Below are 15570 nucleotides of genomic sequence, written 5' to 3' on the forward strand. Positions count from 1 at the left end.
TGATAGCATGAACATTGATTTCTCTTACTGCTGGTAATTTTTCCCTCTGCTCCCTTCCTCTTCTTCCATTCCCCTCTCTGGCTCTCCTCTTTTCTCTTCTCCACACCTGCTCCTCTGCCCCTTCCCCCACTTTCTTATTCTACTTTCAAATCCTAATGCAGGGTCTCAGTGTGAAACATTGTCTGCTTTATTCTTTATAGATGCTGCCTGACCTGCTCAGTTCCTCCAGCAGTACTCTGGATTTCCAAATATCTGCAGAATCTCTTTGTTTATGATTTGCCAATCCTTAGTCGATTTACCTAGCTGATCAAGATCCTCTATAATATTTGATTACCTTCTTTGCTGTCTATGAGACCATATTTTAGTATCATCTGCAATGTGATGAGAAACCACCCTTCTACTACCAAGTCAGTTTTGAATCTAATTTGCACTCCCTCAATCCCAGGAACTCTAACCTCTGGATATAGAATCTTGTTAGTGGACTTGCTGAAGTCCACGTAGACGGTGTCTACCAGAATTACTGCTTCACTACAGCTTTGCTCTTTTCAACCAGCATCTCCCCCTCCTCATAAGTGATGCTTATCTGAAATCAACAAGCTCCTTACCCTGCTGATGTAGCGTATTTAAAAAAATGCTCCTTCCTTGAATAAAAACACAAAATGCTGGCAGAACTCAGCAGGCCAGGCAGCATCTATGGGAGGAGGTAGTGACGACGTTTCGGGCCCTCCTAATGAAGGGTTTTGGCCCGAAACGTTGTCACTACCTCCTCCCATAGATGCTGTCTGGCCTGCTGAGTTCTGCCGGCACTTTGTGTTTTTATTTATCTCCAGCATCTGCAGATTCACTCGTGTCTCCTTGAATCTTGTTTTCTTGTTTCATACAGCTATAACCCAAGCTTAAATACTATTTAAATGCTACCGAATGAAAACATTCATTTAGGTTAAGACAATGAAGGTTGTAAAGTCCTGAGAAATTTTTAATGAAAGCTGGTCTCCTGGTTCTTTGCACCAAGTTTATTGTGATGGAATACAGTAGAATCATTAAGATGTGCCAAGCAGTTCCTCACCTAAAGCTTTAGGACCATAATGTCAAGTTTTAATGATTTTTTAAAAGATAGACACAGCTATTTTAGTATGGGTTACTTCAATTCAATTCAAGTTTTAATTGTCATTTAACCATATATGAATTCTCATGAATGCAACCAAATGAGACAAAGTTACAACAGGGTCAAGGTGCAAAGACACATTACCAACAGTCACACACAGAAAGCACAAACAAGATCACAATCACATAATTGAGTCCTTGCCCACAACAGCATGGCCTGAAGCTCAGTTTTCGCACGTACAAGTCAATAAGCTGTATCAGTAAAATACAGCAACTCAGAATGTATGTATATATTTGTCTAGACCCCTAGCCCACCGGTATCATCTGTCAACTGATCCCCGACACCTGCTAGGTGGTGCCATGGCTTTGAGCCCCTGTCCTCAAACATACAGGCACATATTAGTAAACGCAGAACCAGACAAATGTATATGTATGTAGTCCAGGCCCCTCTACGCAATAGGTTGGACACCTCTCCGGAGCTGAAAACCAAGCAATCTCAATCTACATTATTTGTAACATTTTGTTGAGATTTTATTTCCAGGTTTCACATGATGATGGTTATTTCAGTGAATTGGAATTCTGATGAAGTGTCTTTGAATTATTAACTCCTCATAGATGCTGCCTGACGAGCTGATTATTTCCAGCGTTTTTCAGTTTTATTAGGCACTTTCAGTCTTATGCGCCATAACTTAAATACATGGTTTCTCTTAAAACAGAATTCCAAATCTGCATTGTGTGTCTCAAGCCTTTGTAGGGTAGTCCGTTAGACATACCATAATTGAACAATTCTGGACTCTATACAATGACTCAATAAATTTTGTGCAAAGAATGCAAAAAGTAAAATTACTTGAAATTGACTCTTACTCCACTCCATTGCCATAAATTAAATGAAAGTTTTTCCATAAGCTCTATGTAATTGGAGCTCAGGCCAACATTATTTATAGTTCAACGTACAAAGTAAATTTATTATCAAAGTACATATATGTCACCGTACTGGAGATTCATTTTCTTATGGGCATACTCAATAAATCCATAACAGAATAATAACTGTAATAAAATCAATGAAAGGCTGCACCAACTTAGGTATTCTCTCAGTGTGCAAAAGACAACAAACTCTGCAAATACAAGAAGAAAGAAATAATAATAAATAAGTAATAACTATCAAAAACATGAAATGAGTCAGTGAAAGTGAGTCCATAGGTCATGGGAATATTTCAGTGATGGGGTAAATGAAGTTGTCCCCTCCGGTTCAAGAACCTGTAGGTTGAGGGTTAACAACTGTTCCTGAACCTGGTGGAGTGAGTCTTGAGGCTCCTGTACAAGACTTCCGGTGGCTGTAATGGAGTAGGTTGCAGTAGCTATGTGCTCTGAAATTATTCGCTTACTTTGCTGTTTAAATCTATCTCGGTGAGAGCACCATGAGTAGAAAACACTCTAGAAAAGAGGTTGCTTTAGAGACCTTGGCTGAAATGTCTCAACAAATGTCAGGGAGATGCGAAAAACTGGATGACTTGGAATCCAAGTTTGACTTGTTACAGAATTCCTTCAACCTGGTTAAATCTGAACTGAAAATGCTTAATTGGAAACTTGGAAGTATACTGTGAATGACCATGAAATTTATATTAAGCTACATGAAGAATCTCTGCCGATGTTGCAGAAGGATATTGAAGGTTTCAAGAAAATTTCTAAGGAACAACTTAAAAAATATGACGCGTTACTGAGGAAACTTACAGATTTGGAGACCAGGAATCGAAGGTGCAATATCAGAATTCTTGGGCTTCCTGAAAAACTGGAGGGTAATCAACCCATCCATTTTTGTGTTCAAGTGCTGAAAGATTTATTCCCTGATATATTATCGGAACTACCAAAATTTGAGCGCGTTCACTGAGTTACACCACCTAATTAGGATCCTGCCAAACCTTGCTCTATTATCATTTGTTTTTATGACTATCAGATTAAAGAACAGATCCTTCGTTAATCAAGGAAGAAACACATATTACAATTTCGTGATCAACAGTTTCGGATCGTTCAAGATTATCCATCGGAAGTTTTGAAGAGCTAGACAGGCTTTTAAAGAGGTCATGTCTGATCTTTTTAAGCTTGGATGTTGCCTTTCTCTTAGAGATCCGTGTATACTCAAGGTTACTACTTCTGATAATAAGGTTTCTTGGTTTTCAAAGCCTGAAGAAGCTAAGAAATTTTACATAGTCTCCATGCTTAAATTTAACCTTGAGTTGCTTTATGCTAAATGTTTTAATTTCAGGTGTTCAATTAAGTAATTGGCACTTTGTTGATAACAAGGTTTCTTGGTTTTACGAAGTTTTAATCATCTGTTTGATTAAGTAACTGGTGCCTTGTTATCTTTCAAACTATGCAAAATAGGCAGGCAGACTGCATCCATTTTCTCTTGTTTTCCGCCTTTATACGGGTTCTCTAATGTTACTTTCTCGCAGCTCTTTTTAAACAAAATGTTATATTCTCTCAGTGTTATTTTTATTTTTACCTTCCTTTTAGTAATTTGACTGAAAGTAATTATGTAGGGTATACATGTAGTAATTACTGAGGAATGAAACTATAGGGTGTTTTGCTTTATTTTAAATTCATTCATATTTTTCCTATCTTTTGATTATTTATACACTTTTCGGTCTTTTACTGTTTTTCAATAGTATACAATATTCTATTGCTGGTTTTTGATTTTTTCATTATTTTACATTTTGTCATTTTGTTTTTTTTTCCCCCTTGAATGCCTTAAATTAGTCATGTAGGAAGCTACCTAAACCGCTTCCCTTTCTAATTATTTACTATTTGTTTCTTTACTCCTTTTCTTTGCACCTGCGAGTATATGTTGTTATTGTTTTTACTTATTTGTCTTTCCTTTTTACCGAGATTAATACTTTTATTTTCCCATGGTTTTTTCTCGTAAATAGTGAACTTATTTACTTTGACATTTTGTTTTTGTATACATATATTTTGCAATCGTTTATTCAGCTCAGCTATACACATATATTTTTTGGAGCCACCGGAGTTTTGGGTTGGGAATGTTAGAATTAGTCTTCAGCCTCCCTTGGCTAATTTCTCTCTTTGGTGGGGGCAGGGGGAATGGGTTCTTCCAGAAAGCTGATTGGAGGTTTTTACTGTTTTATTTATTCGCTATATTACCTTTTATATATTACTAAAGGGTACTTGATGGATTCTTTTATTAATATACTCAGCTTTAATGTGAAAGGTCTAAATAACCCTGTTAAACGAAATAAGATTTTCTCTTATATCAGGAAACTTAAAACTTGTATAATCTTTCTCCAAGAAACCTATATTCGTAAAGCTGCTATTTCACGCTTTTTCAAAGGATGGAAGGGTATACATTTTCACTCACCCTCTCAATCTAGATCGAGAGGCATCTCTATCCTGTTTGATCAGAATGTATCCTTTATTCAACATAATGTAATTTCTGATACAAATGGGCGCTTTGTTATTGTTTCAGGTAGTCTTGAGAATAAACTAATCATATTTGCGAATGTATACACTCCAAAAACAGATGACTCCTTGTTCTTTGAACGTCTTTTCTCGTTTCCGCCTGATTTGAATCAATATTCCTTAGTGATGGGTGGAGATTTTAATTTTTGGCTTGACCCTATATTAGATCGCTCTTCAAGTAAAAACCCTGTCACTAATAAATCAGTCCTACTTTTTAAAACTTTTCTATTTCAATGTGGTATTCTGGACGTGTGGTGTTTTTTACACCACCAAGAAAAGGAATATTCATATTTCTCTCAGGTTCATCATATGTACTCAGATTAACTACTTTTTTATAGATAGAAACTTGCTTCCACTGGTATGATCCTGTGATTATAAGGAGATTGCTATGTCTGATCATGCACCTGTGCTTCTGGCTTTAAGATTACCTGTTTACTCTGTACCAAATAGAAGTTGGAGTTTTAACTTATCATTGTTATCTGATAAAAATTTTCTAATGTTTTTGAAAAACCATATTACTTTTTTCTTTAAAGAAAATTTTAAAGGAGATACTGCTGGTACTATAGTCTGGGATACTTTTAAAGCATATGTTTGTGGAGAAATTATCTCTTACTCTACCTATATAAAGAAAAAGCTGATAAAGAAAGGTCTGACCTAGCAGCGATATTAAAAGATCTTGATTGAAAGTATGCCCTATCTCCAGATCCAACTGTATATAATAAGCGTATTGAGAGCTTCTGGTTAGGGAAGACTGAATGATTTTGTGGGAGTGAAAGAAATTATGACACTTAATCCTGTCAATTTTCTAGTTCTCAAAAAATTGGAAGTACTGGTAGAATATTAGGCAATTATAATCACAGGGCAAACCCAACAGTTTAATTTGATTGTTTTAAATGATAAATTGGCATTCTTGGAAGGCATCAGTATTTACATTTGCCTTAAGGATTTTTTTCCAGTATCCATCTTAAATTACCACTTACTCCTGTTAAGAACTTGTACAACACATTTTCTTTACATTTAATGCATTTAGTAGGAGCATGTAGTAGTTCATGATTTATTTGTTATACTAGTCTTGTATGTTACAAATCAGAACTTTTACTCTACAATTAGTGATTTGGGCAAAAAAATTGTTGCTGATTCAGTTTCTCCTTAATTTGTGGTTTGTCAAGAATGCTTTCATTTGAGAAGAACCACAGAGGGTAGTTGTTTGTTAATGTTGCTCCTTACGAAAAGTATTTCAACACAAGATTGGCCATCATCTGGTATTGAGTAAAAAAGTGTGATATGATATGCTTATTTTCTGAATGGTATATTCATTTCACATTGATTTTTTTCCTGAAGGATAGTTGCATTATGCATCAATTCAAATTGTAAGGTTAATTGCAAGACAATTCTAGACAATTTTTGGGTGATATTATTTACCATATTCATCACTAAAAATTAATTCGTAGAGAGTACTAATGGTAATTTTGGCACATAGTATTTTTTTTTAGATCTTTTACTATTTGTGGACATGTATACTGTATTAAGCAAATTTTAATTTGAATGTGTTTTTTCCATAGAAGATGAGCAAGTTTCTGCAGTTTGACCAAGTTTCGCTTCTCGCTTTCTTATGTTTATATCACTTCATGCAAGCTACATTTTGGACAGCACAACAGAACATCCAGATGTAGGAGCCTTGGAAATCTTTTGAATGGAATTCCCAATGCCACTTGCCTCTTTCCCTGCCTTAAAGCAGCATGGGGCTTTTATCCCCGCATGTGGAATACTGTGAAGAAACTGTCCTGGCACTTTGGAACTGTGTTGCTTTTAATGCACAGAGCTTATTCAACAGACTAGTCCTGTCACCACCCACCATGAACTGTGCTCAGAATTTCAGTTTGATTACATTGACTATGGAGCTGCTCTTGATGCATTCTTTAATCAGCCTAGAATATTTTGAATTATTTTGCTTTTTTTTTTGCCTTTGTGGCACATAGTCGTTTAAACAACAAAAAGACATTTTTTTAAAAAAAGTCAAGCAAATCATGCATGATTTTGTATTTCAGCAAATTATTGAACATGTGATATTCACTTTACTTTTGGGCACAGAGATCAAGACAAGTTTTTAATTTATGTTGACTTTTTGATTAAATACTGCTTACAGAACAACAAACACTAGATCTCCACAGTTACAGTATTATTTTACACATAATTTATATTTTTTGATTGTAGGATTTTGAATTAGTATTTTAAATAATTGAACTGGATGGCATTTTATTGGATAGCACCCTGTATCCTAGAATCATGCTGGCTAGTTCTTCCTTTTGACAAAATCATGGTGCCCACCTATTTGATGATAGGGTCACAAGGCTTCTTATAGAAAAGCTTTGATTTCTTTTTTCCAGCCTTTGAAATCTGCAGTATGTACAAGGAAATTAACTTATGCTTCTTGGAATATCACTGTATATCTGTAATGAAGGTTGAGACTTCAAAGCAAACCACCCTCTGCTGCTATTTAAACCTTCAAAATGACTGAATTGGCAGCAGTATTTTTGTTGCCATTCTGCAGACTCCTTGTAGTGAAGGCTGCCAGTCTGAGTAGTACACAAATATATGGAACTGCTTTCTTAGATCTGTTTCTTGTATTTTTGTTTCCATTGAGCTCAGCTGATCATATTGATCAGTAAATAAACTTTGGTTCAATTGAAGACTGCAGTGTTTTCACTGTATTTTAAACATCAGTCCTTTATTTAACAGTCATCAAATCATAGTTTAGACCCTCCTTATTTCCAAATACTTCATGTTGTCATTTATGCATTTGTAATTTAACTGTATTATGCATAATTTGTCAATGTCATTCTACAGTCAATGTCATTGTGTGCATATAGGCAGACAAAGATAAATAATAGATATATTGAAGAGTTGCACAAATAATATAAACTTAACCGTAATCGTAGAACATAGAAATGCTAATCTCATTTCAACAAATCTGTGATGTTAAGTGCAAAATGTATGATTAACTGGTGATTTCCTCATACTTTTGATACTACTTGTACCTGTATGTCTTTTAGAAAGACAATTGGTGGAGTCTGTATCTCTTTTGTATTTTTAATACAATAATTGTACATAATGGTTATATTTTTGTTGAAAATGGTAGAAATGTACAATGTTTATGCCTCTACATCCAGTTTATACAAAGCTGGAGAATAAATATAATTCAAAAGTGGTTTTGTTTATTTCTGAGTTGGTCTAAATTACAAAATGGAATATGGTTCTTAATCTCAAGGTCTGACTGGAGTCTTCAAAAACTACAGGGGGAGTAACTGAAGGACAATCAGAGGTGGAAATATTTCTTTAGAAGTTTTTTTATTTTCTTAGAACTCATGTTAACAGGATGGGGGAGATATTTTTCAGGAAAAGTTGGAGTGCATTACTATTAAAGCTGAAGTTTACAAAACATTTAGTAGATACTGTTTTATCAATTAACTTTTGGGTGGAGGTCATTTTACTTCTACTGGGACTTGGGTGATGAACAAAAGTTTGACTCCATTCTTAAGATTACTAACAAAGCTACCGTTAATGGGAATAATGTTGACCCCATAATTGTAGCTCATTTTCACCCTCTGCAATTTCTTGGTGCTGGTTTCTGCCACAGTTATCTCTCCCCAGCCCACCTTCCTCTTTTTCTTGCCTTTTTGGGTGTTTTTTTTCTGAACTATTCATGAGTATTGGTGTTTTATTGTTTAATATTACGATAAAGTTCCAAATCCTCTTTCTGAATCTGAAGTTGCCTTAATCCACACCTCAAAATTACTTCTGTTTTATCTCAAATTTCCTGCTCAAGTTTTATTTAGGTGTTGCATCAAACACATGTAAATCATGTTAAGATGAGGAAATGCATAGGTCAATTCCTTTATTTTTATATTCAGTATATAGATATGCACACACAAACACACACACACACAGGCGCCACCACCACCACCTCTCTCTCCCTCTCCCTCATGGGCTGAACCAGCCTGTATTTGATATTTTGCATTATAAAAGTGGTCTTGCCTTACTAGGGGAAAAAATGTCAATTGTCTTACCTTCCACAGTTTAGTTGATTTCTGTTCGCTAGTATGTGTTTAATTGACATTTTTTCCCTAGAGTGTAGACTGAAAATGTCAGCCTCTTTAACTTTTGTCTTTCATTCTGTGATTTAAAGTTTTCCAATCAGTGATTTAAGGTACTGTCGGTCACAACTGTGGTAGGTTTTCAAACTGAGGATCCCAGCTTTGAGTTTGCAGGAGTTAAAGTTATTTAGACTCAGAAATATTTGCAGTTTATCGAAGAATTTATAATTACATCCCTACAAATAATATATTCTCTCATAAATACAGGATGAATTTTAAGATGCAAAGTACATTTATTATCCAAGTATGTGTAAGTTATACAACCTTGAGATTGGTCTGCTTGCCGGTAGCCACAAAGCAAGAAACCCGAAAGAGCCCAATTTTAAAAAAAATACCGACCCCCTAATGCATGGAGAAAGAGTAAAGAAAGCAAATCATGAAAACAATTGAAGGAAGCAACAGCAGTCTGAACCAAATTGAATCTGTAGTCTTGAATCCTGGAGCAACTGAAGTAGGCCCAAAGCCTCAGTCTCAGTTCATTGTATAGCGGCTGTCAAGCTCGCATACAGGAAGTGCATAGCAGCGGGAGCAGTCTCACAGCTTCAGTGCTGCAGAGAGTAAAGCAAGCAAAATTGGCCCAACACCCTGCCTTTCCAGTCTATCTGGACACTGTTTAAATTATACCAATAGCGGGTAGTGCAGTGCATCAGGCCCTGGCACAGCATAATTCATCTGTAATATTTGTAAATTGTCAGTTATTTTGACTAAAGAAAATAGTCCACTCGCTGTGTTTATTTAGGTGAAAACTGAAACTGGATCATTGAGGAGCTGCGTTTTATTCCAGCAATAACTTACTGCATTGTCTAACATGCAGACTACTGGGATGACAACGTGTTAGAAATTTCAATTTGTTACCTCTCAGGCAACAGCCGCTCATTGCGATATGTCTAATACAGGAAGAAATCTAAGGGTCAGTTTGTATCATCAAAGGAAAAAAAATTCAGATCAAGAAATTCTGTACTTGAAATGTAATTAGAAGATATGGAATCAAGGCAGAAGAACAATATTAAACACTAGAAGTTGTGACATTAGTATGACAAAATAAGGCAGTGATTGACAAAGTAAAAATGACAGCAAGGCAAAAGTATATGAATAACAGGCTATGTTGACAGATTAGCAAGTAGAGAAAGTGTTAGATTGGCATTTATTTGTGATTTGTTGGAGAGATGTCAGGTAATGATGGGCATTGAAGAGCATCCACTGAATTATGCATCTTACAACCAGCTTAAACAGGAATCCTTATACTCAACCCATACGGTTCAGTCTAGAGTGGGTTTCAGTCATCAACTAATTTACTTCCAATATAAATTCTGAATATTTTGCAGTCATTTATTAGCTGCTGCTGGGTCAAATTCTATTAAATTTTGCCCTGCTAATATTCTGGTTACTCCAAATTGTAACGAAGAGAGAATGGTTTTGAAATGAAAAAGTATTGTGATATTAATAATTGACTTTCCTGGCTTTCATCATTGGAGTACCCAACCTGTTGGTTACCAACTGGAACCAGAGTAGAAGTTGTTAGAGGTTTAAGCTTGGGAACAGTAGAATAAATATTAGGTAAGTTCTGACATAAAACACTACAAGTGCCATCTTTTGCTTTCTTTTTACTTATGTTTTCTCTCCATCAGTACAGAATAATGCACCAGGCTGAACTGCCTCATATTTTAGCATGTATCTTTCTAATGTCATCTCTTATGCTCTAACATATTCCAAAATAAATGTGCAGCAGGTTATGTTTACCCGTTCTGATTTTTGCACTTTACTTTTACAAAGAAGAGTGTAGATTAATAAATTGATTTCTAAAGCACCAAAAAGGGGAAGAATGCAGTTGAGTGGGAACCACTAGTGCACTAAAATGTCAGTTCTAATGCAATTTCAGTTTCCATAGTCCTGATCAATTAGTCAAAAACTTGACAAAATGTTCTCGCGCCTTCGGTGATATTCATTCATGCTTGCGTGGTGGGTGATGGGGAGCCTGGTGATTTTTGCTGGAACAAGTAGGAGGAGGGTTGATGCTTTGCTTCTGTTTGTGCATGGGAGGTTGTGGGGGGGCTTTGGGGTTCCAGCATTCTTTGTCATTCATTCTTTAGGTTCTTTCACTCTGTTTTGTTGATGTCTATGAAGATTAAGCATTTCAGATTGCATACTGTATGCTTTCTCTGACATCATGTTGAACCATGAACCATTGAACTTATGCATTACCTCCAAGAACTACCATTGGGAGCTCTTCCAGTATTAGCTAGTGCTCAGGAGCTCATGTTTGCCTCTCAACACAAGTGATTTATCTGAGCCTCTGGAGTCCTCAGGAACCAATCAACTGGATTCATCACACTTGGTGATTGTGACAACTACAGGCAGAATACAAACAGCCTGATTGCTGTCTAGTAGTGTTTTCAATCTTTGCTGAAGAATGATCAGAATGCTCATTAGCACCAGAAAGCTGTGCTGGTATGAATCATAGAAATGATAGGCCAAGGTTCTGTAAAACCGAGAAATGTTACTTAAATGATTGCAGATGTTTGCTTCAGTCAGAAGGCATTTACTGATAGAATTTTTTTTAACCTCTCCCTCTTTTGAAACGAGAACTTGATTAAAAAGTACAATACCCACATCTTACCATATACTGGAGTTAAATCTTGGTAAGTACTTTTTGTCTGCATGCACAGGATTTTTAAGGTATTTAATTTTATTTGGAGAAACAGCTAGCCATGAATATGAGCTCAGCAGTAGCAACTGAATGGAAGAGAGATTTGGTTAAGACACGTACATGTTGAAATTTAAGTTGGATTTTTTGCTGATTGGTAGAGTATGTGATGCTGGAATTGTGCAGAGTTGCCAAACTAAAAAAAATGCTACCAAATTGGACCTCAGCATTTTGGCAAACACTATATGAATTACACAGGGGGCACCCTGACATTTATTGTATCTCATTGGAGGACCAGAGGTGGAGAGGGTCAGCAACTTTAAATTCCTCGGTGATATTAGTTCAGAGGACTTGCGCTGGGTCCAACATGTAAGTACAATTATGAAGAAAGTATGGCAGTGCCTCTACTTCCTTAGGAGTGGGAGAAGGTTTGGCATGCTACCTAAAACTTTGACAAACTTCTATAGATATGTAGTGAAGAGTATATTGATAGGCTTCATCACAGTCTGGTATGGAAACACCAATGCCCCTGAATGGAAAATCCTACAAAGCAGTGGATATGGCCCAGTCCATCACCGGTAAAGCCTACCCCACCACTGAGCACGTCTACACAAAATCTCTGTTGCAGGTAAAGGAGTATCCATCATCAAGGACCCCACCACACAGGACGTGCTCTACCCTCACAGTTGCCATCAGGAAGAAGGTCCAAGAGCTTCAAGACTCAGACCACTAGGTTCAGGAACATCTCTGGAGACGGCTTATCTACTATAAGCCTATGGACTCTCACAGCTACCTGGACTATTCCTCTCCCCACCCTGTCACTTGTAAAAATGCCATCCCCTTCTCATAATTCCTCTGTCTCCACCACATCTGCTCTCAGGATGAGGCTTTTCATTCCAGGACAAAGGATGGATGTCTTCCTTTTTTAAAGAAAGGGGCTTCCCTTTCTCCACCATCAACTCTGCTCTCAAACACATCTCTCCCATTTCATGCACACCTGCTCTCACCCCATCCACTCACCACCTCACTCGGGATAGAGTTCCCCTTGTCCTCACCTACCACCCCACCAGCCTCCGTGTCTAACATATAATTCTCTGTAACTTCCGCCACCTCCAACGGGATCCCACCACCAAGCACATCTTTCCCTCCCCCCTCTTTCTACTTTCCACAGGGATCGCTCCCTATGCGACTCCCTTGTCCATTCATTCCCCCCATCCCTTCCCACCGATCTCCCCCCAGCACTTATCCTTGTAAACAGAACAAGTGCTACACCTGCCCTTACACTTCCTCCCTCACCACCATTCAGGGCCCCAGACAGTCCTTCCAGGTGAGGCGACACTTCACCTGTGAGTCGGCTGGTGTGGTATACTGCATCTGGTGCTCCAGGTGTGGCCTTTTATATATTGGTGAGACCTGATGCAGACTGGGAAACCATTTCGCTGAACACCTACGCTCTGTCCACCAGAGAAAGCAGGATCTCCCAGTAGCCACACATTTTAATTTCACATCCAATTCCCATTCTGATATGTCTATTCATGGCCTCCTCTACTGTCAAGATGAAGCCACACTCAGGTTGGAGGAACAACACCTTATATTCTGTCTGGGTAGCCTCCAACCTGGACATGAACATTGATTTCTCTAACTTCCATTAATGCCCCTCCTCCCCTTCTTAACCCTCCCTTGTTGATTTATTTATTTATTAGTTTTTCCCTTTTTTCTCTCTGTGCCCCCCTCACAATAACTCCTTGCCTGTTCTCCGTCTCCCTCTGGTGCTCCCCTCCCTCTTTCTTTCTCCCTAGGCCTCCCGTCCAATGATCCTTTCCCTTCTCCAGCTCTGTATCCCTTTTGCCAATCACCTTTCCAGCTATTAGCTTCACCCCACCATCTATCATTTTGGATTTCCCCCTCCCCCTCCTACTTTCAAATCTCTTACTATCTTTTCTTTCAGTTAATCCTGACGAAGGGTCTCGGCCCGAAACATCAACTGTACTTCTCCCTATAGATGCTGCCTGGCCTGCTGCGTTCCACCAGCATTTTGTGTGTGGTGCCTGTAATTCGTATGATTCTAACAAGGGAAGTGAGAAAAGGCTTTATGTTCTGGAGAGGGTGGAGCAGCATGGACAGAATTAAAGGAGTATTTCTGACAGAGGGAGGATAGGACAGGATTTCTCAGGTGGTCCTGTTTTTATAATGGATTTTTAAAAATCAGAAAAAAGATGTGACTATCGATATCTTTTCAGAGACCTGAAAGGAGGCAGAAACACCGAAGCAAAAGACACCAAAGAAAATTCCATTCGAGGTACAAAATTTAAACATTACCATTCCTGGAAGAGAAATGACAGTGTGTAGGTTCAGTCCTCAGCTCCTCTAGGAAACCTTTCCTCAGTGCAACAATACTCCGCTTATATAGCCATATGGTGGTATAGTAGCATCAGCACCAGACGTTGAGGAGAGCAGTCCCGAGTTTGAATCCAGTCCTGCTAGGTTGACAGTCAAGCTAGCAACTCAGCTTTGTTTACTTATATTTCACATTATTATTTATGGTTTTATATTGCTATATTTCTATGCTATTCTTGGTTTGTGCAACTGTAGCAAAACCAATTTCCTTCGGGATCAATAAGGTATGTCTGTCTGTCTGATGTACTAAACAGTCAAATGCTATGGAAAGAGGAAAAATGCCAACCAGTACACTACAAGGTATGAAAAGGAGCAACAATTATCAATAGTATCAGCACCCCATGCCTGTCTCACTCCACCTTCCACTAAAAGGCTTATGTTCCTTCCTGCATGTATTGTATCAGGAAGCATTTGGTACCCAATGGAGCTTTAGCCCCTTGAGTCAAAAATTAAACCTTGTGCTGCACCTATAACTTGGAGTGTGTTCCCACCACTGACAAGCCACAGACATGAGACTACTTGTAAACTATCTAAATGAATACCAGCAACTTCTCCAAAACACATTTTTGAAAATAATCAATATTCTGCCATCAACGAATTAATAAATTGGATTATTTTCTCCAATAGAAGAAAAAGTATAGATTAAAATAAGTTGTTCTAAAATTGCAATTATTTACAACAATGGATACTTGTTTAAGAAAGATCCACAAGGAATGCGTTGGTGCTCTCTGGGGATCAAAAGTGATTTGTTTCCATTTCAGTCCTGTTGGCAGTGAAGTGACTGATGATGTTAGTGAAGCACCTGCGGGTTTTGTATGGCTGGCGCTTGAGATGCTTGCCGGGTTGGGCAGAGGAAATTTGGGAGGTGATGTGTTTCCTCTGCCATTTATGTTGGGCTTTTTTGTGCTCCCAATGCATGGGCTTGAGCCCTGAGTGTTCCCTCTCCTCTCCACGGGCTGGGGAGTTCCAAAGTATCGGTGTTGATCAGTGCTGCTTATTTCACAAAGGTAGTGAAAATGCCACTGAAACATTTCTACTGTCCACCTATAAACTGCAAGAATCACACTTCCCCACTACAACAAAGTGCCTTTATTGAGTTTGCGGTATAATGTAAAACCTGATATGAGGATACCTTCATTTCTCTCTATCCTGATCACTACCAGCTGAGCCCTTTGTGTACCGACTATTGTGGGAGCGACTTTGTCGGTGATCTCACAAAACAGCTGAGAAATGAGCTCACTTGCCTGACTGCAAATCCTGTCTCAGTTGTCCACATGCTGACACCTGCTGGCCAATTCTTTCATTCATTTTTTTTTCTATCTCAGTTCTTTGGTGACTGATGGATCCTAATTTTAAGGTAATACTTATCACAAACAATAAAACTATAACTTTCTCTTTGATTCAGTGCTGTCTTTTGAACCCTTCGACATCTCCCCGAACAATCAGCACTTTTACTTTTTCTTGTTTGAAATTCAAAATAAATTTTATTAACAAAGTATGTGCATGTCACCATATACAACCTGAGATTCATTTTCTTGTAGGCATACTCAACAGATCTATAGAATAGTAACTATTAGAGAATGAATGAAAGACTGACAATCAAAGGTGTTCAACCAGGTGAACTGTACAAAATGCAAATATAAATAAATAGCAATAAATAGTGAGAATGTGAGATGAAAAGTCACTGAAAATAAGCCTATTGTTTGCAGGAAATGTTTGTGGGAGCATTTCAATGATGGGGCAAGTGGAGTTATCCCCTTTTATTTTAGAGTCTAATGGTTGTGGGGTAGTAACTGT

General features: G+C 37.8%; 1 protein-coding gene across 6 annotated transcripts in view; it reads left to right on the forward strand.

Moving 5' to 3' along the window:
• rapgef2b (Rap guanine nucleotide exchange factor 2b) overlaps nt 1–7786 on the forward strand; it is a 357783-nt gene extending 349997 nt beyond the window's left edge. For 4 of the 6 annotated variants that reach the window (XM_059964949.1, XM_059964951.1, XM_059964954.1 and 1 more), the window contains one exon: nt 6141–7786. In XM_059964949.1, coding sequence (XP_059820932.1) covers nt 6141–6147 — 7 coding nt within the window. In that variant the 3' untranslated portion in view covers nt 6148–7786. The remainder of the gene's footprint in view (nt 1–6140) is intronic. The other 2 variants (XM_059964950.1, XM_059964952.1) reach the window with 1 other exon arrangement.
• Nucleotides 7787–15570: the final 7784 nt, after the last annotated feature.

The sequence above is a fragment of the Hypanus sabinus genome, chromosome 3 (assembly GCF_030144855.1).
Source record: "Hypanus sabinus isolate sHypSab1 chromosome 3, sHypSab1.hap1, whole genome shotgun sequence".
NCBI lineage: Eukaryota > Metazoa > Chordata > Chondrichthyes > Myliobatiformes > Dasyatidae > Hypanus > Hypanus sabinus.